General features: G+C 39.9%; 1 protein-coding gene across 1 annotated transcript in view; it reads right to left on the bottom strand.

The window, feature by feature from the left end:
• Window positions 1-269, bottom strand: part of CNTNAP2 (contactin associated protein 2) — a 2,382,269-nt gene extending 2,382,000 nt beyond the window's left edge. The window contains exon 1 of the mRNA XM_060195676.1: window positions 57-269. Within this exon, the coding sequence (XP_060051659.1) occupies window positions 57-153 (97 nt within the window). The 5' untranslated portion in view covers window positions 154-269. The remainder of the gene's footprint in view (window positions 1-56) is intronic.
• Window positions 270-21,153: the final 20,884 nt, after the last annotated feature.

The raw sequence follows: 21,153 nt of genomic DNA, 5'->3' as shown, positions 1-21,153 counted from the left end.
CCTCGCTTGCTGGCCGGCGAGAAGGATGGAGAGAGGGACGCGGGGAGGCTACTTACGGGACGCGGAGGGCGCCGTCCAGGCTCTGCAGAGGCAGCCGCTGACGATCCACAGCCACAGCGCTGCCCCGCAGCCGGCTCGCGGGGCCACCGCCATCCTGCGCCCTGGAGCTCGCCGCCGTCCTCCCCTAGCCGGCTGCGCAGAGGTGCGGGTCCGCGGCTCCGTGGGGTTCTCCCAAGCAGGCTGATGGGCTGTCCTCCCTGCGCCGGCGGAAGCCAAGCCCCTCCCGCCGCCTCGCCTTCCCCTCCCTCCCCTCCCGCCTCCTGCAGGCTCCAGTTGTGCGGAGCTCGGAGCGCGGAGCCCGGAGCGCGGCGGCAGCTTCCAGCTCCCTCTACGCGGGGCTCGGCTCCAGCAGAACGCCCGCCGGGGAGGTGGTGGCGGCGGGGAAGAAATTCAACCCCAGAAGGCAAAGGAAGGAGGGAGCGAGGAAGGGAGGGATGGGGGGGGACAGAAAGGGGACCGCTAGCTACCCCGCCCTCTCGCTTTCAGGTATATGTAAAAAAAAAAAAAAAAATCAAATCGGGGAAGGACGCGGAGATAAATCAGAAGCCTGGAGAAGCTGAGGGAAGGAGGAGAGGGCTGCTCGGGCCACTGCGGGCGGCCAGCGCCCCCCCTCGCCGCCGGGCAGCGTGACTCGCCGGGGTTTCCAATCGCCGGGCCGCTCGCACCAAGGGGGTCTTTGGGGGCGCACGCATGGCCTCAGCGCGGGGCGGCGCGGGGCGGCATCTCCCTGCGGGGGGACCCGGGGACGCGGCTACTGCAGCCGCCGGGAGGCAAAGACGCGCAGCCTGCGGAGCACCCGGGCTGCTGACAGGCGGGGGAAGCCCTCCCCGCTCCTGCCCGCTCGGGGCCCCTCCCCGGCTCCTCCTCCTTCTCCACCTCCGCCTCCGCCTCCTCCTCCTCCTCCTCTTCCTCTTCCTCCTCCGGCTTCTTACCTTACCCTTCAAACTGTCAGAACCCCTCTGCCCTGCCCTCGCTTCCTTTGGGAGCCCAAGGGACCTGGATACAGCTGGGCGGGTGTCCCGCAGCCCTGCTGGAGGCCCTGGCGGAAAGTGCGCGCCGCTGTCCAGGCGTGAGGTGGTGCTGAAGTTGGGAATTTGCAACGTAATCTTGGAACCCAGCTGACACACACCCGGGTTGGCCGCCCCACCTCACTCAGCTACCCTTTTGCTGCTTTATTCCTTATTCTTTTTTTTTCTCCTTCTCTCCTCCCCTTTAGACAGAGATGGTACAGACTCCTGGAGCTCAGGCCCCCTGGGGACCACTATCAGGCATCCCACAGTCAGGTCTTCCGAGTGGTCCTAACACCAAGTGATGGAGCAGAGCATCCTGGCTGGGGCAGCTCAGACTGCAGACGCAGCTGATGCAGATGTTTGCAATGTGTAATTAATTCATGCTCATACATATGTACACGGACTCTGAACACATGCCTGCTGCCAGGAAAAACTACATCCAGGCAAACACACACACAAACACAAACATAAAACTGTAATAAATAAACAGGCAGAGGGATAACTCCTTTAGGGTCTGCACTGCATGGCAAGTCGTAGGAATTATGAATATTTAGAGAGCTCCAGATTTTCATTCTATCTTGAGATCATTCCAATAAAACAAGTTTTTTGCTCTAGCCCACACCTCCCCATACTCCATTCACCAGATAGTCTCCTATCCAGGCTGCAAATCTCTCTCTCTCTCTCTCCTCTCCTCTCCTCTCCTCTTTTCTTTTCTTTTCTCTCTCTCCCTCTCCCCCCTCTCTCTCCAGAATCAATATTTATGCTGATTTGATGAGTACGGTTAGAAATTATTGTTCATTAAACTGTCTAAGGATGTGTTAGGGAGGGTGGTGAAGTAGGAAGAACCACATATTTCAGTGTTATGCAACGCATTTGCCTTTCAAGAAGAATAAAATGCTTATGGGCACTTGCCCACTGCTGGAATGGACTGTGAGTTTAATGTTATGACTAGGTCTCCAAAAGGTCCAGTGTAAGCAGGACTCTGTGTTCACTGCATAATTAGCCTTGTTGGTAATGGACCTGATTCAGCATTCTTTATTAGAGCTTGGCTTCATATTGATTTAAAGGGATGTTTCATCCTAGTAGGAATGGCAGATTTGGTACAATCTAGAAAATAAAGAGGCAGTACAGATGACTAGCAAGGGAAATTCACATTCCTCATGCCAGAGAATTCTCCTTCTGTGAAATAATATGCTGAACACATTCTTGTGGGCTTTTAAATGCCCTGACTCTATCTGAATTCCCAAAGACCGTCAAAAGTTAATGAATACTTGCAAAAACACTATAGTATAAAATGGCCATCAACTATTAGTAAGAGTTCAGAGAAACGAGTCATAAGGAAAAAATATATTGTAAGATTGCCCAACTTTTCAGAAGTCAGTTTTAACTGTTTCTTTTTAATCATTATGCTCAACTCCACTGAAGTGTTTTTTTTTTTTTAGTAGAAGACTAAGACAGAGAACAAATAGAAGGTGTTAGAATTCCACATTCTCATTGTATGCATGTCAAAGGATGCTTCAAGTAGATCTGAAATGTTTTTATATATCTGAGTGCTGAGTTATAAAAGGTGGCAGTAAATACCTATTTAATTGTTTTATAGCAGGGACCCACACATTTGATAATGGCTTCCTTCTCCAAAGTTATACTGACCACTTTCTAACCATTTATTTTAATAGGTAAAATTAAAGAAAATAGTAGGAGCTAGCTGGTGGTGCATCTGATTGAGTGCACATGCTACAATGCACAAGGACCAAGATTCAAGTCCCTGGCACCCACCTGCAGGGGAAGAGCTTCACAAATGGTGAGGCTTTCTTGGAAGGCCTCTCTTCTCCTTCCCCTTCCCCTTCCCCTTCCCCTTCCCCTTCCCCTTCCCCTTCCCCTTCCCCTTCCCCTTCCCCTTCCCCTTCCCCTTCCCCTTCCCCTTCCCCTCCTCCTCCTCCTTCTTCTTCTTCTTCTTCTTCTTCTCCTTCTCCTTCTCCTCCTCCTCCTCCTCTTCCTCCTCCTCCTCCTCTTCCTCCTCCTCCTCCTCCTCCTTCTTCTCCTCCTTCTCCTCCTCCTTCTCCTCCTCCTCCTCCTTCTTCTTCTTCTCCTCCTTCTCCTTCTCCTCCTCCTCCTCCTTCTCCTCCTCTTCCTCCTCCTCTTCCTCCTCCTCCTCCTTCTTCTTCTCCTCTTTCTCCTTCTCCTCCTCCTCCTTCTTCTTTTCTCTCTCTCTCTATCTCTCTCCCTCCCTCCCTCTATTTCTCTCTCTCTCTTTCTCCCCCTCTCCCTCTCTCTCCCCCACAAACATCTGTCTTGGTTTCTCTTTGTCTCTTCTCAAATAAGTAAAAAATAAAATTAAAGGAAAAAAGAAAAATACCTCAATTTAAAACATTTTTTATTTAAATGATACTTTGTGGGCAAGAAAGACCAGACTAAGATCAGTTCTGGTGGATGAAGGTCCCAGTGCAAAGCTGGTTCCATATTCTTAAACACTGAGCTTATCACTAGACTCAGAACCTCAACTGAATGATATATATGTAATCATCACGAGCATATATGATCTTATTTCTTTCTTTAAAAATGTATATTAACACCATGCCAGCTACTAAAAATCTGTAGCTACCCCCATCCCCCAAATAGTGAAGCTGAAAAATCTACCCTCCTCATCCCCCCAGAGATTATTAGTTTGGCACAATACTCCAAACTCAATTAAATTCTGCTTTGCATTTCCCTTTCTGCTCTTCTTTCTCAACTTCTGTTTATGAGTGGGATCATCCCATACTCATCTTTGTGTTTTTTTTTATTTAAATGGAAATATTTACAAGACCATAGCATAGGAAGGGTACAGTTCCACACAGTTCCCACCACCAGAACTCTGTATCCCATCCCCTCCCCAATAGCTTTCCTATTCTTTATCCCTCTGGGAGTATGGACCCAGGGTCATTGTAGGATACAGAAGGTGGAAGGTCTGGGTTCTGTAATTGCTTCCCCGCTGAACATGGACATTGACAGGTAGATCCATACTCCTAGTCTGTCTCTCTCTCTCTTTCTTTTGTCTTTCTAACTTATCTTACTTATCATAATTCCTTCTAGTTCCATCCAAGATGGGTCTGAGAAGTTGGGTTCATTGTTCTTCACAACTGAGTAGTATTCCATGGAAGATATGTATCACAATTTTCTCAACCACTCATCTGTTGTTGGGCACCTGGTTTGCTTCCAGGTTTTAGGTATTACGAATTGTGTTGCTATGAACATAAGTATACTCATACCTTTTTGGTTGGATGTTATGGAATCCTTAGAATATAGACTTAGGAAAGAAATTACTGGGTCATATAAGAGGTCCATGTCTAGCCTTGTGAGTTCTCCAGACTGCTCTCCACAGAGGTTGGACCAATTTATGTTTCCACCAACAGTGTAGGAGGGCTCCTTTTTTACCCACAGCCTCTCCAGCATTTGTTCCTGCTGTCATTTTTTAAAATTTTTTTTTATATTTATTTATTCCCTTTTGTTGCCCTTATTGTTTTATTGTTATAGTTATTATTGTTGTTGTTGTAGTTATTGATGTCATCATTGGATAGGACAGAGACAAATGGAGAGAGGAGGGCAAGACAGAGAGGGGGAAAGATAGACACCTCCAGACCTGCTTCACCACCTGTGAAGTGACTCCTCTGCAGGTGGGGAGCCAGGGGCTCAAACTGGGATCCTTATGCAGGTCCTTGTGCTTTGCGCCACATGCGCTTAACCCGCTGCACTACCACCCGACTCCCCTTGCTGTCATTTTTTGATGTATGGCATTCTCACAGGGGTGGGGTGTTATCTCATTGTTGTCTTTATTTGCATTTCTCTAACAATCACTGACCTAGAGAAATTTTTCGTGTGATTGTTGACTTTTTGGCTCTCTTCCATAGTGAATATTCTGTTCATATCCTCTGTCCACTTCTGGATTGGGTCATTTGCTTTTTTGTTGCTATTTAGTGAGTTCTATATCTGACTTTTGATGAAGGGGAAAATAGTAAGGGGTACTGCTTTAGATGAAAGAAGAAAACAAGGAGCTAGATTCATAGATGATCTTGTTTCTTTACCAGGTAAGGCAGAACCTACCTTCAGCTATTTTCTGTGTATTTTGCCAAGTTTGAATGTGACTAATGTCATATTACTTGTAATTTAAGTCCAAAAGCTTTATATGAGCTTCATATGTGTGTAAGGAAGTGTATATATATATTGGGATTTACATTATGCCTTAATAAGTAGCACCACACAGTTGCAGTATTGATCATTCCTTTAAGGGCAAGACTAGGGCAGGATAGGATCAGACAGAATAGGCCCCTATTCACAAATGAGCATCCTGGAATGGCTGGTGCAGTCAGTACCCAAAAGGGTCTGACCTGCTCCCCTTTCAGTCCACAAACATCCTATACAAGTATTTGAGGTTTGGAAGCTGGGACAACAGTTGAGGGTCAGTGTGGTTTTCAGCATGTCTCTTTTCCCTTCCCATATTTTTCTTACCTTGTTCCTTTGATTCATCTGAGGCTACTACTACAATGGACCCAACTGGGAAACTTGTCAGGGTCTCCGTAAGAGCTGTAATACTCCCCCAATCCTGGATTCCTACCTTCCCTAACATCTGTTATCCCACTAGGGCTTCTTTAAGAGACTATTTGAAAGCAGCAATGCCTTACATCTGAATTACACAAACTCCTTATTTGTTTCATCACTGAATGTTATAGTTAAGAAGCTTTTTTATTGTTCATTTACAACTATAACTACTAGAAGGTAGGAACTGCTAAACCTGTTAGTCCTGTTAACTTCCAAAGCCTTGGAAAACTAAGTAAATCATCATGCTCACAGAAATTCCAGCAGATGTCAGTTCAGTTTGGTATGGTGAACATAAGCCATTATGTCCAATATTATAAATTCACTACAGTATTACACTGTGTCTACACAAATCTGGAAACTGCATATGATGATCTGATATTCATTTTTGTAGTTAGATATAAGGTAACTTAGAACTCTAAGTTAGATATTCAGTTCTCAGTAGAAAACTAAGAGAACAAAGGACACACACACACACACAACAAAAAAACAAAAACAGAAGTTTGATAGGAATAGAAAATGACAAGTTGAGTTTTGATGGAGTTGAATAATTTGAGGAAAGAGAGGTTGATATTCCTTATAGCCACAAAGTCCTCTTCTTCAACAGAAACTTTTGAACTCTCTGTATTATTTTGTCTGGAAATGATCTCATAATTGGAAATCAGTGATTTCTCTCCTAGAAATATGTTCATCACTTTACATTTGTGTAGATGCACTATAATTGGTCTGTGCTAGACCTTGGAATCCTCTCTCTGAGCAAAACAGAAATTTTTATTTCATTTACACATTTAGTGTTGGTGACCAATTATTGAGTCAAGAGCTGAAACTAAGCAATCCAAGACATTGTAAAACAAGCAAAGTTCTGGTCTTACAGGTGTGATCCTTGGTAGAATTAGAAGAATCGTCAGTTTTTGTGATCACTCCAGGAATATAGCATGTGTTTCTCTGAATGCTTAGAGTCTGCCAGGGGTATGTTCTAGTGGAAAACAGCAGAAAGGTATTGAGTCTTTAGAGTAAACTCTGTGGCATCAAAACACCCCTAGAGTCTGGGGCTTTGGCAGTGGTAATTGCCCCAGGGATATAGGGATTATATCACAATCTCATGTTAACTGTGAGTAAACCTGATTAGAAGGGTGGCATAAACTAAGTGGCTTCTAAAACCCCTGTCTACTTTAACGTGCTTAGAGACATGCAAGACAACTCTTATTATTTGGACAACACTCTCTGCAAACATGTGTTTAGAAACATTGGTGGTGGTTCACTAGTTTGAGCACATATGTTACCATGAACATGGGTCTGGGTTCAAGTCCCAGGTTCCCAAATATAATGGAGGAAACTTCACAAGCATTGGAGCAGTGCTGCATATATTTCTCTTCCTCCCTCTCTCTCCTACCATCTATCTCAGTTTATCTCTCCTTCTATCCACTAAATAAATAAATAAAATATTAAAGTAAAAAAATTATTTTTGTGTGATTATAAAGGAGGAAATATAGTTAGGAAAGGGTGGTTTTGATGCACGTCTAACATCTTAGAAATTAATAGCCATCTTTAGGAGACTTAGAGAGATTTAGTGAAACCCCTATATTATTGTTTAAAATATGAAACTGGAAATTAATCTCTTTAAATTTTTACTTATTTTTTTGAGTGAGAAACACCAGACCACTGCCCAGCTCTGGCTTATGATAGTGTGGGGGACTGAACCTGGGACTTTGGAGCCTCAAGCATGAGTGTCTGTATGAATAACCATTATGCTGTCTCCCTTGCCCTGGAAATAAAATCTTTATTATATATACCTTTTCTAAAGGCCCAGCTTTCATTTGTAACTAATGTTACACACACACACACACACACACACACACACACACACACACACACACACACACAAATCTGTATTTGCAGATCCAGAAGTACAATTAAAAGATACCTTTCTTTATGTCACTTTAGAGACATGTTTCTAAGATAACCTATAATTCATATAGTTATTTTTCTCAACAACCTCAAACTATTGAATTATCCTATTGATTATAAGGAAAATGTAATTTTAAATGAGCATGTCTAGAAAACTCATGATTTTTTAAAGTAAAACAAAACAAACAAACAAAAAAACATTGAGGGTCCAGGTGGTGGCACAGCTCTTTGAGTGCATATATTGCAATGTGAATGGGCCCAGGTTCAAGTCCCTGGTCTCCACCACCAGAGGGAAAGCTTTGGCAGTGGTGAAGCAGTGTTGCAGGTGTCTCTCTGTCTCTTTCCTTCTCTATCTCCCCCTTCCCTCTTTATTACCTCTGACTGTCCCTATCCAATAAATAAAGATAACAAAAAAGTAAAAAAGATGATCCTTTGGAAAATACTTACATGATAGAGTTATGAAAATATGTTAAAGGGTATGATAAAATATTGGTGTCGGTTTAAAGAAGGGGTCACAGTTTGAGTTGACTATTTTTTTTTCACTGGATTATCATTTCAAACTACTGCTATTTCAAATTAAATCATGAGGGTAGAGGATGTGGATCCAAGAAAATAAAAAAGTGAATGAACAAAACAGAGAAAGGAAAGGTTTGCACACACCCATCATTTTCTAGTTGTAAACTCATGAAAATGTCTGATCACTCTGAAGGGAAAACACTAAGCAGAACTTGGACTGGAGTTGGTGTATTGCACCAAAGTAAAAGACTCTGGGTTGGGGGGTGGGGGGTTCAGGTCCTGGAACATGATGACAGAGGAGGACCTAGTGGGGGTGGTATTGTTATATGGAAAACTGGAAAATGTTTCATGTGTACAAACTATTGTATTTTACTGTTGACTGTAAACCGTTAATCCTCCAATAAAGAAATTTTTAAAAATATCTGATCACATAAAGGCATCATAAGTAAGCTGCCATGCCTTTGCAATGAGGGTTCCTTTTAGATTTCTGAAAATATATGCTAATACTATCTTTAAACCAGGTCATTGGAAGTCTTGTGTGAGTTTAACTTGCCAGGAATGTTATTTAAACATTTATTGTTCTATTGATGTCATGATAACAGATTCTGTACAATAAGAAATGGAGTAAAATTTTTCTAGCAAATTGGGGTAGAGCTTTCTTAGAAAAGTTAATGCTTATAAAATCATTGCTTGGATTAAAGCAGTAGAATTTATCATGACCCCTACCAGATCCATTAATGTTGGAGCAGGAGAGTAAGTATCTATCCAGAGAGCTAGCTTGTGTCTCTGTCTCCATTTCTCTCTGAATGAAAAGCGACCTGCATTAGTAAAGTCAAAGATGTATGAAGTTCTGGGTCTACCAAACAAAAAATAGTATATCTTTCATAGTTACCTCCAACACATTTAAGCTATAGAGATCTCAGAGTTTGTAGTGTTCCTAATTTAATGTAAGAATGCAATGTTCTTTAGTCAACTTGGTAAGTCTTTGTCTGTGTATGTCAAGTTAAAGAAAATTATGGAACCTAAAGTTCTCTATTGTATCACTACATATTGCCATGAATATAATCTATTTCAGTTAAATGCATACAAGTGAATTTTAAAGAAAAATTTAAACATGCATTCAGAAATATAATGAGTAATTCTTATTTATTTATTTATTTAAAAATGGAGACATTGACAAAACCATAGGATAAGAGACATACAACTCCACACAATTCCTACCACCAGATCTCCATATCCCATCCCCTCCCCTGATAGCTTTCCTATTCTTTATCCCTCTGGGAGTATGGACCCAGGGTCATTATGGGATGCAGAAGGTGGCTTCTGTAATTGCTTCCCTGCTGAACATGGGCGTTGACTGGTCGATCCATACTCCCTGCCTGCCTCTATTTTTCCCTAATAGGGTGGGGCTCTGGGAAGCAGAGCTCCAGGACACATTGGTGGGTTCCTCTGTTCAGGGAAGTCTGGTCAGCATCATGCTGGCATCTGGAACCTGGTGCCTGAAAAGAGAGTTAACATACAAAGCCAAACAAATTGTTGAAAAATCGTGGACCTAAATGTTGGAATAGTGAAGATGAAGTGTTGGGCGGTCCTCCATTTTGTAGAGAGCTAGTAGGCATATTTTAGTTCTATTTCAAAGTGCCTGTAGCTATACTAGTTTACTTTCTGGTTGAACATATAAATATAAAGTCTCCTGTTGCAACAGTTGTATTAACATCAAAACATTTGTGACATTGTAATTGAATCATAATTAAGATCGCTTATATAATGTCATTGTGAGTAGTGTCTTGGTGCATTAAACTTTCTCTTTGGGTCGCAGTAAATCAGGAAGAAGAAGAACAATGAAGATGAACTTTCCGTTGATATCTTATTTAATGTATTTCTTTTTTTTCTGGATATTTTATTATTATTATTCAGTAAAAATCAACAAGATTTAAAGTATTTCTGACATATATTAGCTCACCTGCCTACTCTGGTTTGTTCAGTTGAGCAATTATTTTTTTCATAAGCATGCTTTCACTTTGACTGCATATACCTCACTGATGAGACTGGGGTTAATTTATGAATTGCTAAAAATCTTCTTTTAAATTTGTCGCTATTGCATTTTGCAATGCAGGCAAGTAACAAATTGACACTCAGATAACTTCCCACTTAAGAGGTACTTCTTCATGACCTCGGAAAACTTAGCAAGATGGGACCTGCGTGGTGGCACACCTGGTTGAGTACACATGCTCCAGTGTGCAAGGATCCAGGTTCTAGCCCTGGTCCCCACCTGCAGAGTGGTGAAGCAGTGCTGCTGGTGTCTCTCTGTCTCTCTTCCTCTCTGTGTCCTCTTCCCTCCCGATTTCTGGTTGTCTCTATCCAATAAATAAATAAAGATAAGAAAAATTAAAAAAAAAACTTAGCAAGGTGAAGTTATTTTAAGTGATAGAAGAGGTGGGAAAACTTTGGGATAGACTGATCTTTCAATTTGTTACATTATTACGTGTTTTTAGTCTGAGTGATGCTACTCAGTCCAGTGGGTAACATGAGTACCATATAATAATAAAAATTTTACTTTTATCTCTCTCTCTCTCTCTCTCTCTCACACACACACACACACACACACACACACACACACACACACTGTTCACTATTGTGATTGTGCTTTTATTTCTTGAATCCAGGTCTCCTGGTTACAGCTATTCTATAAGGCAGAAACTATTTCTGTTTCACAAATAATTGGGTCATACTGCATGTATGCCAATTGTAATACTTTCAGTTAGCGCCATGTCCATGAATGCATATGAAGCACAGAAGACCAGGAGAGTTCATTGACAGTTTCAATTATTGACATCAGGCTAAGCAGCAACTAGCTAATAGCATGAAGGTTATGGGATCACTTAAACATTTTTATTCCTCAAGGCTATTGCATCCTTTGATTCCCCATACAGGTATATTCAGTGGCAATAAAAATAATGCCCTGACATCTGGAGTGGGAGTTACTGAAATAAAATTTATTGAATGTGCTGTATTTCCTAAGGAAATTTCAAGTGTATGTGGATATATATATATATGTATATATATGTATATATACGCATATTACTTTCACATCAGGCATAATAACTCAAATAAACTTTCATTCTGACATACTCTCAAAGTATAGCATGCTTTTCATGGTTATGTAATTTGGGAGTATAAAGTCCTACAATCAACTTGAACACATTTGGAAATATGACATATGACAGCGGTCATTTTTACAATTTATGACATCTAGAATTATCAAGAAAATCTTTTGCCATATTGCTTTTTAAATTTGTGTACTGTGAAAGCATTGCTCACATTCACAGGGGTGTGTGGGATCCACTCAGGGGAGAAGTTTATGTTCTCTCTTCTGACAAAGGCTATTATTAAATTATACCAGATGCAGAAGGGGAAGGATTGGGTTGATAATGGCTTTCACCTACATTTATTAAACACTCAGTATTTTTGTTTGATTGAAATGTGCTTGTTCTAAGTTATTAGTGTTACCAGTTAACACATTAAGTGCAATCAAGTAATTTTAATAAGAATTCTTTCTATTTTATTCATGAAGGCAATGCAAGACTCTGATAATGTTCTTTTTAATGTTGGTATTATGATAGGAAAAAAATCATAAGGTGTCTTCATCATAAAAGAATCAACTTTGAGAGTTGGGTGGTAGCACAGGGGGCTAAGCGCACGTTGTGCAAAGCACAAGGACCGCAGTAAGAAACCTGGTTCGAGCCCCTGGCTCCCCACCTACAGGGGAGTTGCTTCATAAGTGGTGAAGCAGGTCTGCAGGTGCCTATCTTTCTCTCCCCCTCTCTGTCTTCCCTTCCTCTTTCCAATTCTCTCTGTCCTATCCAACAATGACATCAACAACAATAAGAACTACAACAATAAAACAATAAGGGCAACAAAAGGAAATAAATAAATATAAAAAAATAATTTAAAAAAGAGAATCAACTTCACCATAAGCAATTTAACTTGTCGGATAGTCAACTATGATGATATTCCAGTGTCTCAATAGAGAAAGAAGATAATCATATGGAAAATTAAGTAGAAACAACAATGAGATATCTGGTCACCTAGCAATTGTACTTATATATTCCCAGAGTTATCTTATGTCATTAATTTCCCCCCATGTCTTTTGGTTATTTAGATATCCTCCTTTGCTGGTGCTCATGTGGGTGGCCTCACAACCAAGGTAAGCCACTGGCCTTCCCGTCACACGTTCTAGTGACCACGTGATGCAGAAAAGAAGCACCAGGGGAAACTCAGGTATGAACTTCCAACTTTATTCTGAGAAGGACACGGTTATATAGCAAGTAGAACAAAGAACATTTTTCACATATGTCAGTAATCACAGGTTTCCAAAGGTCAGATACCCTAATGGTGGGGAGGGGTAGGAATGATGAGAATTGATGAGATACCAAAAGGTCAGAGCAATTAGTTTCCATGATGTAAGACATGTTAATTATCTAAAGGTATTATGAAAAACATAGTGGTTAAACCAGCAGAGTGAGATGAAGCAGAGAAGGGAAGAGCTGGATGTGAATCATAGAGATCAAAGGACAAGGAAATAAGGTGTGGGGGTCTCACTGCTAGGGTAATGGCAAGGCTGTGGTGGAGTATGCTTATGTGTGTGACCAAAGTGTGGTGAACTTATAGTGAACATAATGGTCTCTAAGTGAACTTTCAAGCAGGGGAATGAGTTAACTGTGAGAGGTTGCAGTTCTCTGTGAAGCTTGGGAGACCAATAAGAGAAAACTGAGTCAGGGAAGCATTTCCTTCTATGCTCTATCCCTGAAAGGGAGAGACTGACAAGTAGGGTGTCTTTTCAGACCTCCATCTCAAGGATGGGGAGAATTCCTCTAAGCTCTACCATGCTTTCACATAATCCCACACTCCTTGATAAAATATTTCCATGTCTCCTATTTATACTTTAATACCACTCATTTCCTATGGTTTTATCCGTATTTCCTATTTATAAATAAAAAAGTACTTTCTTATGTTAAAGAGACATGGAGAAATTAAGAGGGAAGGAGTGGAAGAAGAAGAGAAAGAGAGACACCTGCAGCACTGCTTCACCAAATGTGAAGCCCTGCATGTGGGGAGAATGGTTATTTTTTATTTATATTTTCTTTTGAGAAGCAAAAATCATTATAGAAAGCTAATGGAAAGATATAAAAAAAAACACCAGTTTATTTACTCACAGAATAATAAATTGCTGTTTTTTCCCCTGAGCCTGAAATCTGATATGCAGGTGGATCCAAGTTATTGTCTGGGGAAATGATGTCGTGGTTGGAAAAAGGACCAGAAAGCTGGATCAGGGAAGAGAGTAGCTCTCTAATATGGGAAAAGTGTATAAACATTGTTGACTGTAAACCCCATCGATTTGATGTGATCTGGGGCCCATATTCAGCTTAGGAGCCTGTGTGACCTCTGCATCCCTGTAGATCTGAGCTCACATTCTGTGGTCAGGAGTAGGAACATTCCAAGTGGCCCCAATATCAGGACCCACATCTTCCTCAGGTGTAGCATAGAGTCTGTTGTCCAGCCTCCCTTCAGAGGGTGGGTCATTCTCTACCGTTGTTGATCCAAGTTGAGGGCAAGGTCCTATGTGAGCCCACAAAGGGGTCTTTTGTGTTGTTCCTGATAGAAATGACCAGTATCAATGGAGAGAGTGATTTATTCGAGGTCTAGGCCCATCATGTCTGTTTGGGAATCTTGGAACTCCTCACATGGGGCTCCAGCTGATGGGGTGGCCTGATAGAGACTAAAGAGTCATTGTTAAAATATGCCTATTTTTAATGGCATATATAAATTATATATATATATGCCATTATTACATATTATTATAAATTTCTATTTTTAATGATATGAATTCTTCTAATCCATGAGCATGGGATTTTTTTTCCATTGCTTTCTGTCTCATTCTATTTTCTTAGTATTGACTTATAATTTTTAGTGTATAATTCTTTCACCTCTTTTTTTGCTTAGTTTATATTGAATTTACAAATAACTGTTGCTTCTATTGTACATGGGATTGATTTATATATCTCTTCTCATTCTCCTTCTTCTTCTGGTTCTGTATTTGTAGAGAAGACTGACAGCACCAAAAGTTTTTACCAATGAGTTTTACAGAATCTCCTAGAAGGGTCAATTACTTATACTCTTCAAGCTCTTCCATAAAATTGAAGACACAGGTAGATGCCTCATCACCATCTAGAAATTTTTTTATCTTTAAAAACCAAGCAATATAGCAATTTACACTTTTCAAAATTGAGTTTCTGGGCTGTTCTTTTATTTTCTAGTTATTCAATTTAAAGATTACTCAAAACCCAGTCAATACATTTATGGCTGAGGAGCTGGCATAATAGCTAGAGAACTGAATTTGGAAACATGGGGTCCTTAATTTGAACTCCTGTATCTCATATAGCAAACTGAAATTCTGGTTGTCTTTCTCTTCTCTGTCTCCATTTCTCATTAATGTAATATGATGTAGTTGCTATGATATGATGATCAAAAAACTTTGTAGCTGGTAAATCAAACGTCTTCAAAATAACAGTGCTAACTTAAAAACTTTATATCAAAGCTAAATGATAACTCATCCTTGTGTGCTTTTACTTTCTTATAGATAATACTTTAACTTGATTATAGCTCTATGAATAATGCAGAGTAATTAGTAAGCTACAATATAGCAAGTGATAAAACATTATAGAGAAAGGGTTTCAAAATATAGCAACACTTAAATTAACCTCCAACTTATGATATGAGTAGTGCTTACAGTTATTATTTTTAAAATGATTTTTAGATTTCTTTCCATTATTCTAAGAATTTCCACACTGTTTTCCATAGAAGTTGTGTAAATCTACTTTTGTTTTTTGCCTCCAGGGTTATTGCTGGGGCTTGGTGGCAACACTCTAAGTCCATTGCTCCTGGAGGATTATATTGGATAGGATGGAGAGAAACTGAGAGAGGAAGGGGAGATAGGAGGAGAGAAAGGTAGAAATCTGTGAGACCTGTTTCACAGCTCATGAAGCTTCCACCCTATAGGTGGGAAGTCAAGGGGTGGGGGCTTTGAATCTGGATCCTTACGTAGGTCCTTGTACTTAGTACTATGGGAGCTTAACTGGGTGCACCACCACCACTTGTAAATCTTCTTTTTAATCCTCAGTTCTTCAACACTTTAGAAGGACATTTTTAAGTAGGAAGAGAATCAGAGACAAGGGAGCAGAAATAGAGACACCATAAGACCAGGCTTCTTTCAGTGGAGTGGGAGCTTAGATATAACCTGGATATAAGTGTGACAGACAGGTAGACAAAGTGTATATCACTCCGCTTTCCTCCACACACTTGTCAAAACATGTTGTTTTCAGTTAAGTACAGCTCTGTTTTCACAGTGGCATTATTCACAATGAGCAAGACATAGATAACATCTAAATATCCATTGATGAATGACTGGTAAAAGAAATTCTAGTGTACATGAACATAATGGTACACTACTAATCTATTCAAAGTGATAAAACCTTGCTTTCTTAAACAACAACAACAACATGAATTGGAATAGATGTGTTTTTCTCAGTGATGTAAGTTAGAAAGTGAAAGACAAATACTGCATGGTTTAACTCATATATGGAATATAAATTTAAAGGGAAAAAAAGTGAGCTTATAAAAACAACTTTCAGAGTCAGAGAAAAATGGTTGTTATCAGAGACCATGAAGAAAAAGGGTAGGAGGAATAGGTAAGGGTGTAAAGTATTTGATGGTGATGAATAGTAGTAAATCTTTGCTGATATATTGGCTTATTGTGTTGTGAATCTGTACTCCTGAAACATGCACAGTACTATGAAATAATGCCAATTCAATTAAAAATTCAAAGAGAAGGAAGTAGAAGGACAAAAGAAGACAGATTTAAGTAAAATAAGAATGCGCATGTAAAAATAAAAAATATATAGCTTATGGTTCAGTGCTATAGTTGACTGAATGTTTTATTAAAAGTAAAGTGAAAAAAAATTGCTTTAGAAGTAGTGATACTATTTCTGAACCTGTCGGTTGTGAACCTGGTTACCGTGCTCAACGGACCCAGGTTCAAGTCCCTGGTCCCCACATGCAGAAGAAAGCTTAATAAGTAGTAGAGAAGTGCTGCAGGGCTCTCTCTCTCTCTCTCTCTCTCTCTCTCTCTCTGTCTCTCTTTCTCTCACTCTCTCTCTTTCTCTCTCCACTGTCTCCTCCTCCTCTTTACCCCACCCTTCTCCTCAATTTCTCTCTCTATTGATCAAAGAAGGGAGAAAAAAAGACTGACTAATGAGAGCCATGAATTCTAGTACAGGTGCCAAGCTTTAACAATAACACTTGTGGCAATGAAAAAGAAGAAGAAGAAGAGGGGTGGAGAGAAGAGGAGGAGATATGCTGTACTCTTCTTTGCTCTAACAATAAAGAATTCTAGGGAGTTGTACAGTAGCACAGCAGGTTAAGGGCACGTGGCCCGAAGCACAAGGACCGGCAGAAGGATCCCGGTTCGAGCCAGGGCTCCCCACCTGCAGGGGAGTCGCTTCACAGGCGGTGAAGCAGGTCTGCAGGTGTCTATCTTTCTCTCCCCATCTCTATCTTCCTCTCCTCTCTCCATTTCTCTCTGTCCTATCCAACAATGATGTCATCAATAATAACTACAACAATAAAACAACAAGGACAACAAAAGGGAAAATACATAAATATTTAAAAATTGGAATTCTAAAGAACTTGAGTCATTCAAAATAGTAGTGAAAGGTAATGAATGCTTATTCTACAATGTATAATTACAGGCCTGAGAATTGGCTCACTAGGTAAAGCATGTGTCTCGACAAGTATAAAGCTCCAGTTCAAGTCCTGACACCACAAAGGAGTGGTACTGGTCTACTGTGATTTCTATCCTTCCTTCTTTCTACTTGGATAAAAGGGTAATATCACACATGCTCTGCAAAGTAAACATTCAGGCTCTTCAAATTTAAGTAATTAATTCATTTATTCATTCATTCTTCCAGGGGGCCAGGCAGTGGCCTACTTAGTTAAGTACAAAAGGTCCTGGGTTTAAGCCTTGGTTGCCACCTACTGGGGTGGGAATTGTTCATGAGAGGTGAAGCAATGCTGCAGGTGTATTTCCTTCTCTCTCATTCTATCTCCCCCTGCCTTCTCAGTCCTGCTCTGTCCTAACCCAAAAAAATTAAAAAAAGAATACTGATATTAAATATATATTTCAAATCTTTAAAAAATAAAGTTAGTGCTAGAGAGACAACATGCTGTTCATGCAAAAGGATTTCATGCCTGATATTCTGAGGTGCCAGGTTTTATTACTAGCACCACGATAAATCAGGGCTGAGAAGTGCTCTTTTCTATCTGTTTCTCTCACTAAAATAACCATTCACAAATGAATAAAATCCATCATTAAGCAACGGTGTATTCAGATTTTTTCTCTATCTTTTCCTCCAGAAAAGAATATCTACTGTAACTATCCCTGTCAGTACATGCAGCAGAGAAGAGAAAAACAACTGCAAGTTTTTTATTTGCATTCAATAAAATAAATTAAAGCGATAATTTCAATAGTAAGCTTTATGAATAGAATAATGACATTAAGAAAATAGGAAATTCTTACCGACTAAATGTTACCATCTGTAACTTTAGGGAGTGGCAACAAGGAAGTTGCTTTCTAAAACAGATCTCCAAGGGCCTCACTACATCACAGTTAAGTCCCCCTCATTTCCACTTTTATTCAGACTTTGGAAGAAGAGAAAAAAAATGAAGTAAATGATGCAAATACCTCTTATAAATCTTTGTTCTTTCATTATTTCTCTTTATCACTAATATTTTATCAACTTCCTCTCATATTTATTCATTATTCTGCTTGTCTGATACAGAGGAATGGTTAGTATAAATGATCTCTTAGGTTTTACATAATAATGGTGAAACATGACATAATATCCAACAAAATATTTATTAAAACTGACATTTTTGTGATTCAGAGCCAGGCAGATTACTTAAAATTGGAGGATAGTTTTCTTTTGTAGGTGATATTTTTTTTCATTTTGATACCCAAGAAGGAATAAATCATATGAAAATTGGATGAAAATAATGTATCCTTTTGTTCTCCTGTGGTCAAACAGATAAGAAAATGTGTTTTTACTTGCTTAATATTGATGTAGTATGCATGTGTTAGCCTGAGTTGTATGTGTAAAAAGACTTCCAGGTGGAGGGGGATGTCTCTTCAAATATTCTTTCACATACAGACCTCCCTCTAGATTCAGTGTTCCCCTAACAACAGAAAAATAAGCAGTGGAATGGAGGAGTCAACATTTGTGCAGCAAACCAAGAAACACAGGTCACACCTATTTCATCACTAAGCCTCTCAAGGAGCATAAAAGAGACAGGCTGGGAGTGTGGATCGACCCGGCAACGCCCATGTTCAGCAGGGAAGCAATTACAGAAGCCAGACCTTCTACCTTCTGCAACCCACAATGATCCTAGGTTCATATACTCAGAAGGATAAATAATAAGAAAGTTATCAGGGGAGGGGATGGGATATGGAGTTCTGGCGGTTGGAACTGTGTGAAATTGTACCCCTCTTATCCTATGTCTTGCCAATATTTTCATTTTATATATAAAAATTTTTTAAAAGTGTTGTTGGAGGGTTATGACTTCGAGAGCTTTTATCTTAATGATACTGTACAGCAAATATAAACAAGGGCTAAACTATCTCTCTTCACATTTACATATTGAAGTTCTAAGCTACAGCTTTTTATAAAAATATGTGCTTGTACTAGGAGATAAGACTTTAAAAGAAAATAATTAACTTTAAAAAACAGCATTGGAGTTAGCATTTATCCTTACATAAGTGTCTCTATAAGAAGAGGAAATTTTATCTGGTCAGTGTTTCTATTTCATAAATAAAACTTAAAAAGAAAAGAGGAAAATTGGAAACAAAAAAAATCCAGATAATAAGATCATGACAGAATTATACAAAGCAAGAAAAGACTCCTTAGAAGAGGCCAATCCCGTGGAAACTCTGAACTTGGACTTGAAGCCCATAAGACTGTGAAGAACTGAAGGACTAGCATAGTCCATCACCTACGGTCCCCAGTCTATGATACTCTGCTTCTGCAGCCCTAGCAGTTCAATGCATTCAGAAACTATCTTCTATCCATACAGAATCTGTCTGTAGATTTTATGCAGTTTCCTTGGCTTCTCTTCACAATTCATGGTTCTCCTGCTGTATAGAAAGGAGAATTGAGTGGAGCAAGAACAAAGCTTTGTCACCTATCTGAGTAGTCAGCCATGCAACTGTGACCAGAGGCTTCACTGCCTCCCCTTCAATATGTCCCATTTGGTTAAGTGTTCAGTGAAGCCAACCTTTATTATAGATTACACCAGATTGGTAGCATAGAACTGTGGAAATAAATTTAACCCATTTGCTATCTCTACAGTCCATTCTAGAACCCCGCTTAAGAACAGAAGTCCTTCAATATTTAGTAGTCATCTGGAAATACAGAGTAATATCGAGTTTCTTCCTTAAAGAATCCACAGTTTCTTTTTTATATTTAAAATATAGTTTATTTTTAGGAATAAATAGATAAAATAAAATATTGAAAAAAAAAAAAAGGGAGTCGGGCTGTAGTGCAGCAGATTAAGCGCAGGTGGCGCAAAGCACAAGGACTGGCATAAGGATCCCGGTTCGAACCCCGGCTCCCCACCTGCACGGGAGTCGCTTCACAGGCGGTGAAGCAGGTCTGCAGGTGTCTATCTTTCTCTCCCCCTCTCTGTCTTCCCCTCCTCTCTCCATTTCTCTCTGTCCTATCTAACAACAACGACAACAACAATAATAACTACAACAATAAAACAACAAGGGCAACAAAAGGGAATAAATACATAAAATAAAATATTTAATATATATATATATATATATAGTTTATTTTTTATTTATTTTTTCTTCAGTGTTATTGCTGGGGCTTGGTGCTTGCACAACAAATTCACTGGCCCTGTGGCCATGTTTCCCATTTTTTTGCTCTTGTTATTATTGGCTAGGGCAGAGAGAAATCGAGAGAAGGGGGAAGAGAAAGATAGACAGCTGCAGACCTGCTTCACCACTTGCAAAGCAACCCGCCTGCAGGTGGGGAGTCGGGGTCCTTGTGTTTTGCGACATATGCACTTAACCTGTGGTACTACCAACCGACCCCTAGATACAGTCCTTTAAAAAGTATCTTAGAGCTGAGTACCAGCACGTTTCATGTTGTAATAAATCATATATATTATCTCAGTAATGGAGACAATTCCTTTAGGGAGGATTTTGAATCATTGAAGTGCTATTTATGTCACAAAATTATTTAATGTTTTTCCATTTATTGAATGAGGATTGCTGGACTTTGAGCATTTTAGAGGGGATATGAGCAAAGAAACACACCAATGTATCCTGGAACCCTGCCTTTCCTGGTTGCTTTTTACAGATAGACACAGAGAGTCAGAGTGGCAGAGTGGGAAGGAAAGAAAACATAACACTAAAGTGAGTTTCAGTGCAGTGGGGACTGTACTCAAAATTTATTTCATTTTAATTCTATTCATGTGACACTAAGGAATGAACCCAGGACCTTGCGCATGTGCGATGTCCTCAAGGAGTCTCTCAATCTGACTTCACAATTAAATATACATAGAATGAAATTGTGGGGTATATATATATATATATATATATATATATATATATATATAGAGAGAGAGAGAGAGAGAGAGAGGGAGAGACAGACAGAGAGAGAAAGAGAGAGAGAAATAGAGAAAGAGAGAGAGAGAAAGAGAGAGAGACTGATTTGGTATTGCCCATGGTGTATTCTTATGATAACTGGGGAGAAAACTACAGGCCTCCTTAGAGTTAAGACATGTACTCTACCCATAGAACAGTCTATTGGATACTTTGCTTCCTTCCTTCTTCCCTTACTTTCTTCCTTCCCTCCTTTCTTTTTTTTTTTTTTTGCCTCCAGGGTTATTGCTGGGGCTAGGTACTTGCACTATGAATCCATTTCTCCTGGTGGACTTTTTTTTTAAATATTTATTTATTCCTTTTGTT

The sequence above is a fragment of the Erinaceus europaeus genome, chromosome 8 (genome assembly GCF_950295315.1).
Source record: "Erinaceus europaeus chromosome 8, mEriEur2.1, whole genome shotgun sequence".
Classification (NCBI taxonomy): domain Eukaryota; kingdom Metazoa; phylum Chordata; class Mammalia; order Eulipotyphla; family Erinaceidae; genus Erinaceus; species Erinaceus europaeus.
The sequence above is the reverse complement of the archived record's forward strand: the minus strand, read 5'-3'. Positions and strand labels throughout refer to the sequence as shown.